The 19,654-nt window shown below is 33.3% G+C and overlaps 1 protein-coding gene across 1 annotated transcript in view; it reads left to right on the top strand.

The window, feature by feature from the left end:
* The first annotated feature begins 675 nt into the window (after window positions 1–675).
* Window positions 676–19,654, top strand: part of LOC125063026 (lysine-specific histone demethylase 1A) — a 354,680-nt gene continuing 335,701 nt past the window's right edge. Inside the window, exons 1-10 of the mRNA XM_047669232.1 lie at window positions 676–813; window positions 903–1,123; window positions 1,549–1,738; window positions 2,350–2,503; window positions 3,105–3,233; window positions 4,204–4,346; window positions 5,176–5,325; window positions 8,112–8,170; window positions 8,728–8,949; window positions 9,471–9,619. Coding sequence (XP_047525188.1) covers window positions 790–813; window positions 903–1,123; window positions 1,549–1,738; window positions 2,350–2,503; window positions 3,105–3,233; window positions 4,204–4,346; window positions 5,176–5,325; window positions 8,112–8,170; window positions 8,728–8,949; window positions 9,471–9,619 — 1,441 coding nt within the window. The 5' untranslated portion in view covers window positions 676–789. The remainder of the gene's footprint in view (window positions 814–902; window positions 1,124–1,548; window positions 1,739–2,349; window positions 2,504–3,104; window positions 3,234–4,203; window positions 4,347–5,175; window positions 5,326–8,111; window positions 8,171–8,727; window positions 8,950–9,470; window positions 9,620–19,654) is intronic.

Raw genomic sequence — 19,654 nt, 5'->3', positions numbered from 1 at the left:
GTATGAAGCCCATAGAATATGCAAATGTTAGGTTGTTTTTAATCAATTAATTATTTATGTGTATATTTTTTATGTGACACTAAAGTATATATACATCCTTAGTAAAAAAGAAAGTTATAGTGATACATATATAATACTACCCTGATTAAAAATATTGATTGAAAAAAATTAAAAAAATTTACTCCATGCAAATTATAAAAAAATATTTTTTTTTTTAAATATTAATTAAACATACTCTGGACCGAAATTTGCTAGGCAACCCATATGGATTATATTTATTGACATATTAAATTAAATATAAAATACGTTTCATTAAATAAGCATCTCGGTGAAGGTCGTTGTATATCGGGATCTTATACTAAAGCTCATAATAGTTTACGCACTCGAGAGATCACTGAGCACACCATGTACATTGTACACAAGCCATCCGAGACTCTCTCTAGCTGTTGGCATTAAGGGCCTTGACAGCCCAGCCTGGGATGCTTTGGCGAGCGTAACTCGGCCTCTTCATTGTTCAATGCACATCTAATATACTAATTACGTAGAGTGTAGACCATTGAGTATAATAATATAGTATTTTATTTTATGGAAATCGTGTGTAAAATAAACTGACAAATAAAATGTCAACTTTCTAGCAACTATTGAGTATTGACTATTGACACATTCAGTAAATTGTCAGAACATAGTACGGCCGCGGAGTAATAATATAAATTCGTTTGCTTGTTTAGTGTTTACACATTACTGCAAAGTTTAAATCAGTACAGTTAAATTCTCTGATTTTATTTTAAAATGAGCCGCCGCAAACGTGCAAGGGTAAGTTAATTTTATTATTAACCCAGTAAAACTATATACTCTTGTTATTTAAGTTATTATGACCAATTTTTTTAAAATTTAATATGTAGGTTGAAACCCGCGAATTAGATGAAAAATTAAAACAAGATGATTCGGAATCTGATCAATCTGAGAAAAGTAAGATTGCGTCTTCAAGCCCAAAAACAGTCTCAGGTCGAAGAGAGTCTTCTTCCAGTCGCAATGAAACGAAGAAAGATGATAAACTTATTATAACACAGGAAGCAAAGAGCGAAGATATTGAAGAAGTTAACTATAAGGAAATGCTTAATAGGTAATTCTTGTTCTATTCATTTTCATAAATGTTAATTGATTGTTCTTATTAGATTGAAAATATTTATTTATTTTTTAAACAGGGTTTGACAATGGGCATTACAACAACACTTTACATCTGTAAACAAACAAAAATAATAACACCTAATTGCACAACATTTACTTGTAAAAGCATGCCTGTTTGCAACATTGCATGTGTTTAGATGCTAGATGAGCCTCATAGGTGTCATATTAATATGCTAGGCTATAAGATCATGAGCTCATGGGGATTTAAATTATACCATTTGAATTTTTAGTTTTAATTTTTAAGAACATTGTCATGCCTCTGACAAACACTAAAGGCTCTTAATTGTTTCACTAATTGTGTTTAAATTAATAATGAATTTTAAAAATTCTTTCATAATAGTGCTCTACACATTCTTACAGTTTGGAAGGAGCTGCCTTTCAGTCAAGGCTTCCATTTGATAAAATGTCATCACTAGAAGCAGAATGTTTCTCAGACTTGCAAGGCGCATCTGCTCAAGCTTTCATACAAATAAGGAACCGAGTTTTGAAACTTTGGTTTGGAGATCCTAAGAAACAACTCACACAAGAGATTGCTATTCAAAAGATGGAGGTAGGAATTAATTTATTTAATGCTTTGTTGCATTGTATCTGTTTGTAGGCTTTTACAGTGGTAAAAAGTGTAAAATACAATCAACTGAAACAAATACACAAAATATAAAAGGCACATAAATCAATGTTATTTCTTATTTATGTTACTTGACATCCCTTATTACTACTGTCAAGATATATATTGGATTATTAAACTGAAACCATTGTGTTGAATTTCTTCAAAAACCAATTTTTTTATTCATATACACAGGTGAGTAAAGTTTTGTAATACGGTGCATCTAAGTTGTCGATCACACTAAAAGAAAAAATAGCAGTTCTAAAATCCTTGGTTCTTGGCTTCAGATTACTGTATCTGTAGGTAACCAGATTTTTGTGCCTGAAACACCCCATTGCTTTATGATCATGCCAGTTTTCCGTCAATGTATAAGTCAGTGTTAAATGAGATAAAAAAAAAGTCCATTGATAAGAAAAAAGAAAAGCAATTAAACCCCTGTAATTCTGGGGATGAGAGTTGCACACTCAAGCCAACATCGATATTGTTTAGTGGGAGCAGTACCATTATAAATTAGCCATTAGAATTGTGGATCTAATATTAATCAATTCTGTTTCCAGCCACCTTATAACGTTGATCCTGTGCTTGTCTTAAGAACGCATGCCTTTCTGGAGAGACATGGTTTCATTAACTATGGTATTTATGAACGGGTCACTCCTATACCATCTCCGCCCAAAGGGAAACAGCGTCCTAAAGTTGTCATTATTGGAGCAGGTAAAAACACAGATAGACACAGCTTTTAATATTTATTTAATTAAATTCTAAACATTTTTTTATGAAATTTCTTAAGAATTCCTTGCTTGCGTTGCAAATAAAAGAAACACAATACATAAAAATTATAAGGGATGCAACGGGCGGCCTTATCGCTAATAAGCGATCTCTTCCAGGCAACCCTAGTTAAAGAGAAAAACTAAAAAAAAAAGAAACATGATGCGTGCGAGAAGTGCAGAACCAAATGTTATATAATATATATATATATATATAGTACCTTAATCTAAAGTAATACAAAAAAAATACATTAGTTACTCATTTGACGCGTTCGGTTGTTTACAAATTGACTTGAACATCTCCCCGAAGTGGGATGGTCGAGTCGGAGTAGGGAAGGGATGTTAAAAGAGGTTGTGACACATGCGCACGGGCAATTCCTTTGTTCAAGTTGGAAGTTATACAGTTTAATTCCCTAAGAACTAGATGAACAAGCCCTTACAATATAAATGAAATATTTTTTTGGAAAATACACGTTATTTTTAACAAAACTCTGAATATTTTTTTACTACGTAAGAAGAATTTGAACATGTTGTGACCAAATTTTCAGGTGTTTCGGGGTTGGCAGCAGGTCGTCAGCTACAGTCGTTTGGGTGTGAAGTTGTTATCTTAGAAGGGAGGGAACGTGTTGGTGGACGCATAGTGACATATCGGAAAGGGCCATATGTCGCTGATCTTGGTATGTTAATTAATAATTTATTTGTTATTTATATATCTTATAAATATTTTATTTATATTTATATTTATATTTTTTTTCGTGTCACAATATTTGTAACCATACTCCTCGGAAACGGCTCCACCGATTTTTATCAAATTTAATATGCATATTCAGTAGGTCTGAGAATCGGCTACTATCTATTTTTCATACCCCTAAGTAATAAGGGTTGTCCACCCCTAATTATTTTTTGGACGAAATTTTTTTTTATAATGTGCCATTTTAAAATACATACAACCCTAAATTTTCACCCCTCTACGATTAACCCCGATTTTTTATTATAGTAGTTAGTTATTTTTAATGAACTTAAAAATATTTCCTAGAAATACAACGTAAACAACGTTTGCCGGGTCAGCTAGTATATATATTATGTATATATATATGTTGGTGTGCTTTTTCAAAAACTCAAAAATTTCTGCGCCAATCGAGCTGAAATTTTAGGATAATGTTTTTTTTTGTTTTTTTTCCACAACTATTGCAAAATTAAACTTATATGAAATGGTTTCTTTGTTTTGTTTCTCATTTCTCAACCATTCAATCACAATGTGCCACAGCGAAGCGTGGCAGGGAACAGCTAGTACATTACAGATTTGCGTGTTTTTTTTTTTTTAATTACTTCTAATTATCATATATTGTTGTTGTTTTTTTGTTGTCTTTTGTTTTGTGTAACTGTTAATAGTCTGTACTCTTGTTACTGTGTAAAAAATCTTTTGTAAAAGATTCTATAACTATACTATATAGTTATGCCATTGTGCCTTTACGATTTTTTTTCCTTTAAATTGAATTTTAGTAAAATCCCTTTCGTCCCATTGGATAGAGTACCTTTATGATTATTTAAGTTAATGTAATTAAGAGTCAAAATTAAATATATCAATAATTTTAGTAAAAATGTTTGACTCAACCTTTTAAAAAATGTATGATTTGGTGTCTTCAGGTGCTATGGTAGTGACGGGTCTCGGTGGCAATCCTGTGACCACACTTTCAGTACAGATGAACATGGAACTTCATAAGATTAAGCAAAAGTGTCCGTTGTATGAAGCTACGGGAAATCAAGTGCCTAAACATAAGGACGAAATGGTATTTTTTTTATTTCATAATTACGGACTAGCACTACAGTATTGGGCAAATATTTTTAATGGCGGACCACAAAGTTTAAGAAATTCTAGAGGAGGGCCAGAATAATAGAAAAAGCTTTTGTGTGTTTTGTGTGTTAAAGCTTTTAATCATCTTATATATATAATTCTCGAGTCACAATGTTAGTTACTATACTCGTATACTTCTTCGAAACGGCCTGACCGATTTTTATATTCAGTAGGTCTGAGAATCGGCTACTATCTATTTTTCATACAACTAAGTGATAAGGGGTGTCCACCCCTAATGTATGTTTATATATTTTTTTTATAATGTGCCATTAAAAAATACATACAACCCTAAACTTTCATCCCTCTACGATCAACCCCTATTTTTTTATTATAGAAGATAGTTATTTTTATTGAACTAATAAAATGTTTCCTAGAAATAATATGGCAAAACAACGTTTGCCGGGTCAAAAACATTATAAGTAGAATCTACGTTTTCTTCTTTACCGTCAAAACATAATTATAACGGGCTATATACTATACATGTCGATGGTACCTCGGCGGGCCGGATTAAATACATTCGCGGGTTAGAGTTGGCCCATCACTGCCTTAGACCAAAAAGTCGACTTCGGACACGGAACAGAAATCTAAGGCCAAAAAGCACCAAAATTTGGGCACATCGTTGCCGTTTAAATAAAATTTCTATTGGCAATTGCTAAATAGGAATCCACTGGACAGGCATGCCCTCCAATAGGCCGCAACTCACTTGACATCAGGTGGGATTTTGGCCAAAAGTTTAGTTTAAAATCTATGGATTGTCGATACAGGTGGAGCGCGAGTTCAATCGCTTATTAGACGCGACCTCGTATCTCTCGCACCAAGTGGACTTCAATTACTTCGACGACACCCCGGTCTCGTTGGGGCAGGCGCTCGAGTGGGTCATTAAGTTGCAACAGAAGAATGTCAAACATAAACAGGTGAGGTTCAGCGACAGTAAGAAAACCTCAGACTCACTCACTCACTTACACATTTGCACACACACACTCACTCATGCACGTAGGCGTGTTGATAACAGTTGAAAAGTAAATAAAATATGATGTAATTAAATTATATATCAATATATTTAAGGAATTTATACTTAAGTTTGTTATGGAAGAGCTGGGAACCCTGACACAGGTATTTCTTACTTAAAAGGGTTCCCAAATCTTACACATTGTAAGGCATATGTACTTATAATGAAGAAATAGATTTTTATTTATTAACCTGAAGCTTGTTAGTCTTGGTTTGAACAGCACGTTTCGTATGTGATTGGTCAAATCCTTTAATAAGGGCCTAACTTGAATTCTTGCTAATTGTTATTTAAAATGCATATAATGAAATTCTCAAGCGGTTAGCACCGATATAATAATAACGAAATATATTTGCGCCTTACATACTGCTAGAAGTTTTAAAAGTGTCCATATTTAAAGTAGACTGTTCAAATGTTACCAAATTTGGGTTAAAAAAAACCGTGTTTAATTTATAATAATATTATACAAAATTTTATTTGTAGGTATTATATGTAGTAGATTCATTGATATAGTCTAGCCGACAAGTTGAAAATGGAACAAAATAGAGATACTGCTCTTAAAATTATGTGCGATAGCTCATTGGATCAGGAATGACGTCTAGAAAAATGTGCTAAAAGAGCGTGTATTAGCACATAAAAAATTGCAAAAGTTATAGACAATTAAAGATGAAAAAAAAATGGCATTTAGTTTTTTGCCAATATTTAATAAACTTTTAATACATATTTAAGAAATTTCTTAAATTTTTTAACAACATTACATGGATTTTTAAGTTTTTGTTTAAGTAAAAAAATTTTTATAAACAAAGTATAAATATTTTTTTTAACTTTTATGGCACGATCTTGTTATGTATGTATGTAAGAAAGGCTCTACGAAGCGAAATATTTTAACGACCATTATTTAAACATTTTTTTTCACTTACAATTAAGACGGTCGTTCGAGAAAATTTAGTTAGTTAACAATTATTTAACTTGTTGAAAAATTAACTTTAAGTAAAATTTTCAACGGGAATAAATTAATTATAGTGTTCAGAACACACCATAATTTTTTCAAATTTAAAAAACATATTCAATACCTTAAATAAATTAATTAATGTGCCGTAGTCGCTTTTGACGCCACGCGCGAATCCTAAAAATGTCACCCGCAGACCTATTTTCAGCGTTAAATTAAAATTATAAATAATGGAGATAGAGTTCCGGGAGTTAGGAGTTTTTTATTTGAAATTTCTTAAATATTAATAGTTTATTAAATATTGGCAAAAAACTAAATGCCATTTTTTTTAAATCTTTAATTGTCTATAACTTTTGCAATTTTTTATGTGCTACATATACACGCTTTTAGCACATTTTTCTAGACGTCATTCCGGATCCAACGAGCTATCGCACATAATTTTAAGAGTAGTATCTCTATTTTGTTCCATTTTCAACTTGTCGACTAGACTAATATACAAAAATCCCAAGATGCACACTCAATGTCAAAAAAACGTCCTCAAAAAATAAGCGCAACATTCTAAATTGTGCGCTCATTTCAAATAGTCTCGCGTCTAATAAGTGGAGTCGATGTTATTTATTTGTGTTTTTTTTTATAAATAAATTTATGTACTTTTGAACTTTTTTGTGTGTAGTTTTTGACAAATATATTTACGCTATATAAAGTGTAGGTCAGGAGGTAGCCAATTTAACATTTTTTTTTAATTTAAAGAAAAAACTTTTTAACCGGATTAAAGTTATGTATTACTATAAATTTACAACTATTTAACATCCAACACCTTTTGTCTTCAGTCACCGTGACCACGCACGCTGTAAAGCACCCGAAAAGTCGGATAAATTTAAAATTATGTTAAATAGATGTAAATAAAAGTCATGTTCGACTCCACTCAATACCTTGTCCTACCGACCACGGTCGGTCGTAAAATTTTATTGCTTTAAGTACGTATACACTGCGTTGTAATAACAACTTTAAGCAATTCGCGTAAGGTTGATTTTGCAACAATATATGCTTGTAACATATACTGTTATAGACATACTGTTATAGAAAGGGACAGAAATAGTGTTTCGGGACACTTTCGAGCGTTACTTTTATTCGAGACTGTGTATCTTGGGTTTTTTGTATATCAATGAGTAGATTGCTATATTTCCAAAAGCAGTTGTTACAAGATATTATTCCCAGCTTATATTTTTTTAAATTAATTTTATTTTATAAAATGAATTAAAATTGAAATTAATTTTCAAAGTGACATCAAAGAACAAATATAAAGTTTCATAATTATGACTAATATAAAGCCTCTTATTAACAAACAAGCCGGAGTGGAACAAATTAAAATCTATAAACGCCTTGTCTTATGCCTTTGTATTACTGAGGGTGCAATGTGAAATGACGTCGCAGAGGCTGTATGTACTTAAACTGTTATGCAGTTATGACTACATAAAATGTCTCCTTCATTCAAATGAAAAGTGCAATTGTACTAAATCATCTCTCTCTTTTCATCACAGCGTACACACCATTAGACAGGAAGAGATGGAAGTACTTGTAGCATAATTTTCAGCTACATCTAAACAAACACTCAATTAACAATGTTGGAACGGCATTTAGTACTTTTATATGAATTTTGATAATTAATAAAACTAGCCACCCATTAATTCTGCCGCCATTTTCAGATTATAGAATATTTATGACAAAGTTCTCAATGTTCACAGATACAACATCTCAAGGCATTCATAACTTTGCAAGAGAAACTCAAGAATAACATAAACAAGTAAGTTTGTTTTTTCTTGTTTAACTGTTTTGTGATAACGATTGCTGAAATTATAAATAGCTTTACTTTAATGTTTCAAAAATTACGTCACATAGGCTATATAAAAATCATGGTAACCATGGGAACCAACTCCAACGTTTAGTTCACGCAATTAATATGGCCGCCTTTTTATCAGATTTTTTATTTTAAAACTTAATTGTTTCGTTTATTAGTAACTATACACACTATACAAATTGTTTTTTTAGTTCTGTTAAGTATTAAAAATTCTAATTAAAGATATATAATTTCAAGAACTCGCCAAAATGCTTCTCTAGGCAAAATGACGTCACACAGTCCCTGTGACGTATCTTGTAAACAAACCTGTTAATTATCATTTTTAAATTACACAAATACATATTATATATTGGTGAAAACAGTCTCTGATGAAATGATCTTCATTCGACCCCATTTCTAGTATGCGTCGCCATGGTTACCATTTCGTTTAATAAACCACGTTTTATAACGTGATGTAACTTTTGATAAACTTACTTTAAAGGTGAAATATCAATTGATTTCAGAATGTCAGACATAAGAGAGCTCCTTAAATCTATGAAAGCGGAAAAAGAAGCGTTGCTAGCGGAAGATAAAGCCACTTCCGAAGATGCTGGTATATTACACGAGTTTAACTTGCGAAGACTTAACCGCGAGTTAAATAAACTGTGCAATGAGTATGAGGCAATGGTTAAACAAAACGCAAGTATTGATGATAAGTTGGCGCAGTTGGAAACGAATCCGCCCAGGTATATATTGCTTTGTATGTTTTCTACAAAAAAAATATTGAGTTTGACTAATTTTTTAAGAAAAAAACTAAACTTCTTTCACTCTAACGCACCTGCGCTACGTCACCGATCACGCCAGACCGATGTGAGACGCAGTATGCGTTCTGTCCCGCTCTAACGCGTATTGGCCGCACTATATTACGTCATCGTGTGTTAGGTTTTTATTTTCGTTACGGAATTTCTTGATTCGGTCGCCGCGCTCAAAGCCCGCGGTAAAATTTATGCGATAGCTTAAAAATATTGAATTTAATATGTTTATACAAAAAAATAAAAATATGTAAATATTGACACTCCTTAGGAGAATTACTAAACTAAATTTCATACTAGTAGTATTATACGACTGAAGGGATTATTTACATGTTACGTCATCGTCTAATCGTGTCACGTGACTGACGCCTAAATATAAATATTTGTAGTTATAGAGTTTTTATTATTTTAAAGTTGTGCATAACTTATTGATAAATTATATGAATTAATTACAGCTCCGTATACCTGTCGGTACGTGATCGTCAGATATTGGACTGGCATTTTGCAAATTTGGAGTTCGCCAATGCCACGCCCCTCGCCAACCTGTCGCTGAAGCATTGGGACCAGGACGACGACTTCGAGTTCACCGGCAACCACTTAACAGGTAATTTAATAAATCCGTTTAATATTAAGTAAAATATAATTTATTTATTTTAAATAATACAGAAATCTATGTGACGGTGGAACACCGTCCACCGAAGCGTCGACAATCATTACAATAATCTTATATTACTTTAAAACAAAATCAAGTACTTGAATTAATTACTAATTTCTTTAAATAAAACTAAAGATTAAGCCGGCTTTATAATTTTTAATTAAATTTCTTTATCAATTTAAACCCCAATTACACTGAGTTAACTTAAATATTTTGTGACTACCGTCTTTTCGTTAACCCACAATTTCGTAACGTAATGGTTTGCAATAATCAGTCAATCTGATATTTCACACTTATTTATTATATTCTAAAACAACAGGCATACTACAAAAAGAAATATGACGTCACACACACATCAGTTATATTAAAACATGGAAATTATAAACTAGGAGTTAAATACTAAAACTAAATAGAAATTTACTTCAAGTGCGTAATAACAAATACGGTCTGAGGGAAGATTGTTGTAATAAAATCTATAAAAATAAATTTGTGATAGTTTGTCTCGCTAAACTCGACAATGGCTGGACCGTATGGGCTTATTATGATCTTGAAATATTTTTGGAAGTTCAGCGAAGGTTAAAATGGCGGAAATATAAATAATAAGTAAACAAAAACACTACAAACCACAATTTGAATTTTCCAATAAAAAATGTTCCTGGGAAATTATTGATGGCTTCTGTCTTTTGAGAGGAAAAATTGTCAGTTGGTTGTTACATTATAAATGCCTTGAGAAATTTGTGTTTCATGGCTGAAGTATGAGGCCTGACCTCTTTGGTCTGTTTTACATAATTTTTATTAAGTTTTGACTGGTATATTAAAAATGAAAGTATCCACAAGGATCTTAATGTGGATACAGTCCTAAATACGGCGAAACTTAAACAGACTACATAGTCATGTTAATGCTGAGACAATCCAACTTCTTGACACAACAGGAATAAGACGCCTAAAGAGCTTAGAATGGATACAAATTTAAAATGGAACTTTCATATATCACACATAATTACCAAACTAAAATCACTTATAGGCAGATTTTGGTCAATATCTAAATGCATTCCGCAATCTGTACGTCATTTGATCTATAATTGTTTAGTCAAGCCACATTTCATATACCTAATTGAAATATGGGGTACAGCATGCAAAAACAAAATTTCTACAATACAAACACTACAAAATAAATTAATAAAAGCACTATTCAGATACAATTTTTTAACACCTACTAATAAAATCTACCAAGAAACTAAAATTATGACGATTAAACAACTATATGTTTATAGCACCTGTATCCTTATTAAAAAAAAATTAAATAACTCTCTACATAGTAACTTATCATTTAATAAAATCAAATACACCACTACACGCAATACTCGTCGAGCGAGTTTGCTTATCTTGCCAAAGCCGCGCACAAATTATTTAAAGAGATCTATTAGGTATGAGGGTGTGCAATTGTTTAATCGGTTGCCGTCTAAGGTTCGTAACATTAGCGTGATTGATCAGTTCAAAAGGGCATTAAAGACACACATCAGAATGGGCCCATTAGACTAAAATTGGGCTAGCTGATGGCGACGTGTATCTCGTTTGTATATACTTAATATTAAATTTCTCATGTAAATAAAAAATAATTTTTGTAATGAGAAATAAAGTTCTTTAAACATTAAAGAGAACTCAACCTTTTGAGTTAATAAACCTAGTGTGCAACATTTATACGTCAACATTCGTGTGGACACACGAATGTAGTCTCAAAACATTATAGAACACTAAGACTGTTAATTCATTTGTTGTTCGGTTGTTGTTATTCATGTAAAGTCGCAGTCTTTTCTTGACACAAATATAGGAAGGTGATGCGAAGTTCACCGGGTCCTCTTCTTTAGTAATATATTAATATTAGTAATTAAATTGTAAGAGCGATTACCCAGGAGTTTCCCAGGAGAAACAACAGCCCACGATATCATACCGGCAGATGGAATCGTCTTAAATTTCTTCGGAATTGGAGATGACGATCTCTTTCAAGTCTTTTGTTTTCTGATCATAAAATCCAAACAGCTTTGTGAAATTGTCGTTTGTTTTTACGCGTCTAACACTATGGCAGCCAGCGTGCTAACGATTTTTAATAGCCAAATTGTGAAATATTATATACACTTCCTATAGAAATCTTAATTTCTTCGGGTATAAAACAAACAGTTACACGACGCTCCTCCATTCTATTCAGAATTCTTCTGCACTCCAGCACGGTTGGTTCTCATATATGCGGTCTGTCCAAGATATTTTTAGCACACGTCGATAAACCTAGATCTCGAACGCTTCCAGTTTTTGTTCTGTTAGCGTCCCAGATTCTACGTCGTACAACACCATGTAACGTGTAAATTTAGGCGCTTTTCACAAAGTACTTTTTTTTTGTTTCGTAAAGGCGTTCCGCGCTTGTTCAATTCTACAACGGATTTCGATGCTGTCACCCTATTCAGTCACTGTGCATCGTATTTTCGAGATATTTTTGCCAGTATTTATTTATTTCCAAGAATTGTATCGTCTATGTCGCATGAAACATAGGATTGCGTGGTTACTATTAAAACCAGCATCGCTATCGGTTAGAGTTAAAAGAGCGATCCCCGTGTATATAGCCTATACTTATCTCAAGGCTGATTGAGCCATAAATCACTGTCTATTAGTGACGAGGTCCGATGATTGACGTATTGCTAATTCATACAAAAAATTGTTAATAAGTTAATACGAACTCTATTAGGTTTGAAGGTCAATAAATACATCAAATTCGTTTCAGAAACGTACGCATACGTAAACAACGCACGCGCATTTGTTACTCTAGTTTATTCATAAGGAGAATTTTTTTACTGCCACAGAAATGCAAATAACAATAAAGTAAATCGTGTAAATTTTGTTTTTTTTTGTTCAAATGGTGATTTAATTTATTTAATAACCACCTATTAAAAAAAAAAAAGTTTGGTCCCTGTTTGGTCCAACTCTACGGCCCAAGAGACAAGAGACAATAAAAAATATTGATTTTTGCGCCAGCTTTTGAGCTTACCCATACCGAAGCCAGTCATATCCTCCAAGGGATCAAAGAGGCCGCTTATACTAAATTAATATATTTGTCCATATATTTTTATATTAAGATTTAGTTTGGAAGAAAAAAAAATACTTTTTGCCGTTTATGTCCTTTGTTGTTTTTTAATAAATTTGTTTTATTGTTTGTGATGTTAAAAATGTGTAATTGTTATTTCTATTCATAATTTTTACTGTTGCACGGAGGGCGCTGTCAAATTTCCAATATATTATTACAATCTTATTACAAAACAAAATACTATACATCTTTTATATGTAGATGAGTACATTACAAATATTTGATATTAATACGGAGCTAAATTCAAACATTCATATTTCCGTGTTCAGTTGCAACACGTATTCTATTGTGAAACCGTATATATTTACGATAATTATATACGTTACATAATATACCCTGAGTACATAATATACGTAAATATAGTATTTCGAGGAGATAAAGGCAGCCGCAGGCTATAACTTCAATTAGACGCGCTCTCTTGTTATCGTTCGTGAATTTCTTTTTAGGGTTGGCTATTTTACGAAGAATTGCCGTACCAAGTTAAATGAATTCAAGTGTTGCTAATAACAAATAAATACATATCAAGTATCACCTGCATGGACTTATTTTGCGCAAAAAAAATCATTGTACAACGAGCGGGTTCCCAATAAGCGATCTCCTTCAGGTTTTTTTAACTCTCTTCACGTAGACATCATGGAATATTACGATCTAGCCTAACTTAGTTTATTCATTTATTAGTAATCTTACTAACTACAACTAAGCTAACATACATATTATAAAATAAAGCCAAAACAGATAACATAGATAAACAATATACATGAAACAAAAAACTTAAGTAAGTACATTACTAGACAAGATTTAAAAAAAAGAAAGAAAACTGAAATTTAACATTAAACCAACGACAATAATTAATACTTAATATTTTAAAGAAAAGACTAGATTATTACTGCTAAAAAAATATACACTTTTATTTTTTCACTTACTGTTTAGCACTTAAGACTAACACCACAGAAAATGTTTTTGGCCTTTTCTATCATCTCATAGGCCCGTGTCACGAACTTCAATATCCTAGACATTCATATGATTATTTTAGGTAATGAAATAATACATAAATATTGCGATGCAGTGCGTTGCAAGAATAAGACGGAGTCTTTCAACGCCTTTTTTCGAAGGGGTAAACAGAGACCGCGGATCTCTACTTGGTACGGTCCTGTAATACCTCTCTCGCTATCCATGACATTCATCATGCATGCAAGAGTTTAAGCTATACAAATACTATGATTTTTACACTTGTTATCATTAAATAGACATGGCAATATACTTCATTTATGAGCAGTGTTGGTCTATTGGCTTAAGGATGCGTCTCTCAACCCTTAGGTCGTAGGTTCGATCCCCGGATGTGTACCAATGGACTTTCTTTCTGTGTGCGCATTTAACATTTGCACGGACGGTGAAGGAAAACTTCGTGAGGAGACCGGCTGGAGACCCAAAAAGTCGACGGCGTGTGTCTTTTTCAATCATCTAGATTGACAAACGATCATGAAATAGATACAGAAATCTGAGGCCCAGATCTAAAATGGTTGTAGCGCCACAGATTTATTTATTTTTAATATACTTGCTCAGTTGATGACCCTAGAGTATAGATGCGCTATTGTGTCACTTACAAAAGATCTAAGGAATATAAATATCTCCATTCCATATAAGGAAATATCACTTCTATCTTACGCATCCACCATCGGCTATTTTACACGTAATCAATAAATATTACAGCCGTTTTGCGTGACTCGAACCAACAGAAATATTTAAGAGTCATTTTAATGTGAAAATTGTGTTATATTGCCAATTCTTGTGGTTGTTGGTTTCGTGTCGATAAATACTATAATTTCTTTGTGTATTTCATACATCGTTACTTCTGTGAACTGACATAATTATTCGGAAACACGTGTTTATTTTCCTTACGTAAATGGGCGTTTATATGTTTTGGATGTTTTTCGAGTTTTATAAGTTGCCTAAGAAAGTTAGATTTCGTACGAGGGTTCCGACAAAATGCTATGGAAGGCCAAAGGCCGCGGGGCAGATCGCCAACCAACTGGTGTGAACAAGGCATGATTATCACGGGTCTCCACGTAACAGCTGCGCTAAGGGAAGCTATAGAGTGGAGAGATAGCAGGGCAGCAGGCACCTTACAGTGACATGACCAGTACAGGACTGATGAATACAACTGAGAAGAAGAAAGTAAGAAGGAAATCGAGCCAATTTAACACTCTATATACGGGATAATATTCTTCTAGTGATCATTATCGTTTCTTATTTTGAATCCCCCTAATGGGACCTAAAATCGTTCTGACAAAACCAAGGGATTAGAGGTACACGCCATGTGTTATCCGTACTAAGATTCGAAGGCGTCTAAATCACATAACAAAATATATTTTTATTATTATTCCCTTTCACTGTTTCTATGTTTTAATTGGTTTGCATTGTTCCATTAGTTTTCTGTTAGTAACTTTGTCTTATGTAGTTTTACACTTCTTGCGCTTACTTTATCTAATTTTTTTCTCACAGTGGTTGCCTGCAAGAAATCGCTTGAAAGCGATAAGGCCGCCAGTTGACCTTCTTTTAATTTATTATTTTAATTGTACTGTATTTCGGTATACTTGTAACGGAGTGTTATTAAATAAATATTTAGATCGAAATTATCACAATTTTAAATCTTTTCTAAGTATGATTTAGTTTTTATAGTTTTATCCGCTTATAATCAAAATTGATGTATCTAGCGTCACTTTGGTTGTTAGTACCTTGGTTTGTAGAAATACTTAATCCCAATTAATTCACGTTCATGTACGGTGGTTGGTTATTTAATGATACAACATAATGGATCAGCTACCATTTTGACCGCTTTATGATCACCTTATACGTAAACGTGTATGCATCGTTAGTTCACAAAGCAGATGATCTGGGGTGAGACTTGGTATTCAAGATGCTTTTTAGATGTGTCGGCCATATTTGTTCGCGAGTGGGTGGTTTAAAATGACATCTCGATTGTTGTGCGTTATATATATTGAACGATTGTTAGCGTTCTCGTGACTACTATGCGATTTAAACGCTTATTTGGTTGTATGATCGTGTTCTTGTACAGGGATCCGGAACACTGATGTTTATGATTACTTGAGACAGATAATTTTCCTACAAAAGGCTAACTGTTCAGGTCTGTATGGTACCGTTTTATTTACTACGAATAGTAGGAAATGTTCTCAATATTATCATAATAATTTTACATTTCACCGGTGGCCCGTCCCGGCTTCGCTCAGGGGACATTTATTTTATTTTTATTTTTTGTAGATGTTGATATGTTCTTTAATATTGTGGAACATTTTTTTGTTCTACCATCAATAGTTTTCGCAGCGCATGCGATGAATGATATTTTATAGGCACATTTTACACCTTTGGTAGCAATATTGTAGTTTTAGTAGGGATCCTTATTTTGCAATTAAAATAACCTATATTCTTCAGTGATTATGTAGCATGCAAATGGTTAAGAATTTTTAAAATCGGTCAAGTACATTATGAGCCAATTCGTTAAAAACATACTTACATACAAATCTTTCCTCTTTATAATATTAGTATAGATGTTAAGATGCTCGATGCTTCTGGGAAACAGTTTTTGCGGCTTTTAGGGTCAAACCTTTCTTGCACATCCTTATATCTTAAAAAATGCTTCCCGGCTAAGTCTGTCTTCATCAATGCGTAACGGAATACCAATAACAGAAAAATGATCGAACGGATTTCACCAATTGTGATTCCAGATAGGTCCTATGTGTTTTAATGTAAATGAACTGAAATAAAATTATTCTAGTTGAAGAGACGAGAAAACTCAGAAAAACCACGCGGGACAAGCTTGTTACAAATAAAGAGACCCATTTATAAATCGACCTCATGTGATTGGTGACTATATTAGGTGGGCTGAAAAGTCCGTAGGCTAACATAGAATTTCATTTGATTATTCAATCTGCCTTAAAGAGCGATATAATTATTATTGCACTCATACAACTTTTTGATACTATTTTTATAGTACGATTTCTCTTTAGCCTTAAAATTGGCTTCAGTTTCGGCGATTACCTCTTCATCAGTGCTAATTTCTGTCTAGCGAGCATTCTCTTGAGGTCTGAGAACAGGAAAATGTCGCTGAGGGCCAAAATGGAGAATACGTGGGAGCATGTGGTTACAGGTGCTTACAAACATTTTGTAAAAGACCTTGGCGATTTAAAAGAGTGACGGACATTTTGTTGCCATTCTCCTCCGTTCTACACCTTCGATTTAAGAACTGGCAGTCAATGAAAATTTAGAACCAATTTTTTTTACTGACTTTCATAAGTGTAATTGATCCATCCCAGCTTCGTCTAAATTTTCTTGGCATAACATTGCATTAATATTAATAACTGCGTGGTTCCTTTTATGGTATCTAGTTATTTATTTTCCACGGTGCATACAGATGCAGTGAATAATAAGATCTGTTACGAATGAGATATGACATCTAAAACGAGTCCCCGAGGTGGCGGTCGTAGCCAAATGATAGTTTTATAGGCAGGCTCGCGGCGGCAACAAGTTTTTGATAAGCCCATGCGTGAGGCAATAATGAATGTGATACAACATAGCACTTCTCATTTATCATTCCCTATGAATATATTCTACGTGTTGCCTTTGGCTTATCAACTGGATAAACAACGATGTCTATCTTATATAGACTCTTGTATTTTGCAGTGTTTTCAAGAAGTTTGTCACTAATATTACTATGATTGGAAAGAACTCGTGAGAGAATTATCGCTAAATAAATTCAAAGCCCTCGTTAAACGTAAATTAATCAATAAAGCTTTTTGTAAATTTGACGAATATTTAAATGATCTTAATCCTTGATTGAGGGATTGATTTGCTTCAGTTCAATTTGTATGACTCAAAACTTTGCGATTAAAAAGAGTGGCGGAAAGTTTCTTGCCAGTTCTTCTTGCGAACTGGTAGTAAATGTAAATTTACAATTAATTTAACTTCTTTTCTGACGTTCATAAGTGTACTTGTTTACCTATATGAATAAAGTTATTTTGAGTTTGAGTTTGAGAGGTGTTTGAAATCTTCTCTCGTAGATTTAACATATTTTAAATTTGATTGACGGTTGTGTATGGGGTACTTAATAGGTCAAAGGCCTTTAAAGAAATTTCGATACCATTGTCACCACGACAATAATGAAGTGTTTAGTATTATTATATTCAAATGTGGCATTTGGTTGGCGAGGACATCAATCGCGACGGATGCCAGTACATCGGGGGCGTGGATGAATAAGCGATGCGGCGACGAATGGCTCTATTAAACTAGGTATTGTTCGGTGATCGCTCGTTGCGCAAGAGCATTGTTCACTCACGCCTTTCACGAGTTTCACCGGTCTAGAGTGTTTACGTAAATTCCTAAGTACATGCTTGACTGATAGAGAATTGCATCTATATAGGTGAATTGTAAAAGTACGTCCTAACTAAGAGCTTTTCAAGAAAGCTATTTTCAAACCAGTTCTATGAATTTGTTATTTCAATGGAATAAACGGGATCGCCGGCGTCGGTTCATGTTAAACTACTATGTTTAATGTAATACAAGTTTACGCTAATGGCATCTTAAAGAGTGCGTAAAGAGCTGGTGGCAAATTGCCAACTCTTGTACGTTTTGTTCGAAGTAAATTAGAGATAGGTATCAGTTGTCTGCGAAGCATTGCTTGTAATTTATCAGTATTGTTAGCGGAAATCTTTGTTTCGCCGGCAAAGACAGTTGTTAGCGGGAAAACGGTTTAGTAACTAGTCCATCGCGATAGGTCGGCCGCTGTTTTGCGGGTAACAAGAATTTATGTGGTGCGATGTATCCATGCTGGCATTTAGTGCGTATAATTGACACGCTCAAGGAAATACCATTCAGCGCTTAACGAGTGTTTTATGATTTCACCTTATAGAGTCATAGATTAGTACAAGATTTCGTAAGATACGGACACTTAGTTCCCTGTAATTCGTAAATAACGCGGTATTTATAACCAACGTTCTACAAGCCTAATTTATCTAATATATAAAATTCTCGTGTCACAATGTTCTTTCCCATACTCCTCCGAAACGGCTCGACCTATTATTATGAAATTTTATATGCATATTCAGTAAGTCTGAGAATCGGCTACTATCTATCTTTTAAACCTAAAATACATACAACCCTTAATTTTAACCCCTCTAAAATCGACCCTTATTCGTTAATTAAATATGTATGACATAACTCTGAGGTTTGTACAGAGAAAAATTCACAGAAAAACCTTTTCATTCCGGAAAACCGAACAGTCTCAGGGGTAGCATAGCAAAATGTTCCATGTTGGTATATACTAAAAAGGTAGGCTAAGTAAATTCACATTAAGGAGAAACGAAGTTCGCGGGGGCAGTTAGTATTTAATAAAATAGTTGGCAAAACAGGGCGAGAGGGACGAATCGAAATTTAATTTTAACTTGATAATCGCACTCATTCAAATTTTGATTATTTCACGTTAGTTCATCGGGCCTCCGCTAACTTTTCCCTCATTGTTAAAGTTGTAATCCTCTTTGTGAACCGTAATTGAATTCACTGTTATGCTAATACTCTGATTTCCCATCTTATTTCGTTAATAGAGGTCTGCGGTAAACCAATTAAAGGGAGGCTTTGAGGATTAGACAACTTGTGTCCATGGATAGTTTAGTCTCTATGCCGATAATATATTATATACTTATATTTTTCAAACATCCGGATTTCTAGCCGGAAATATTGACACAAACTCTTTAGTTTTTCATATAATCCCGGACATAGATTTAAGCTCTATTATTTATTAAACCAATCAATTTAATTAATAAATCAGTGGCGCTACAACC

Source organism: Pieris napi, chromosome 2 (assembly GCF_905475465.1).
Source record: "Pieris napi chromosome 2, ilPieNapi1.2, whole genome shotgun sequence".
In the NCBI taxonomy this organism is placed as follows: Eukaryota; Metazoa; Arthropoda; class Insecta; order Lepidoptera; family Pieridae; genus Pieris; species Pieris napi.
The sequence above is the reverse complement of the archived record's forward strand: the minus strand, read 5'-3'. Positions and strand labels throughout refer to the sequence as shown.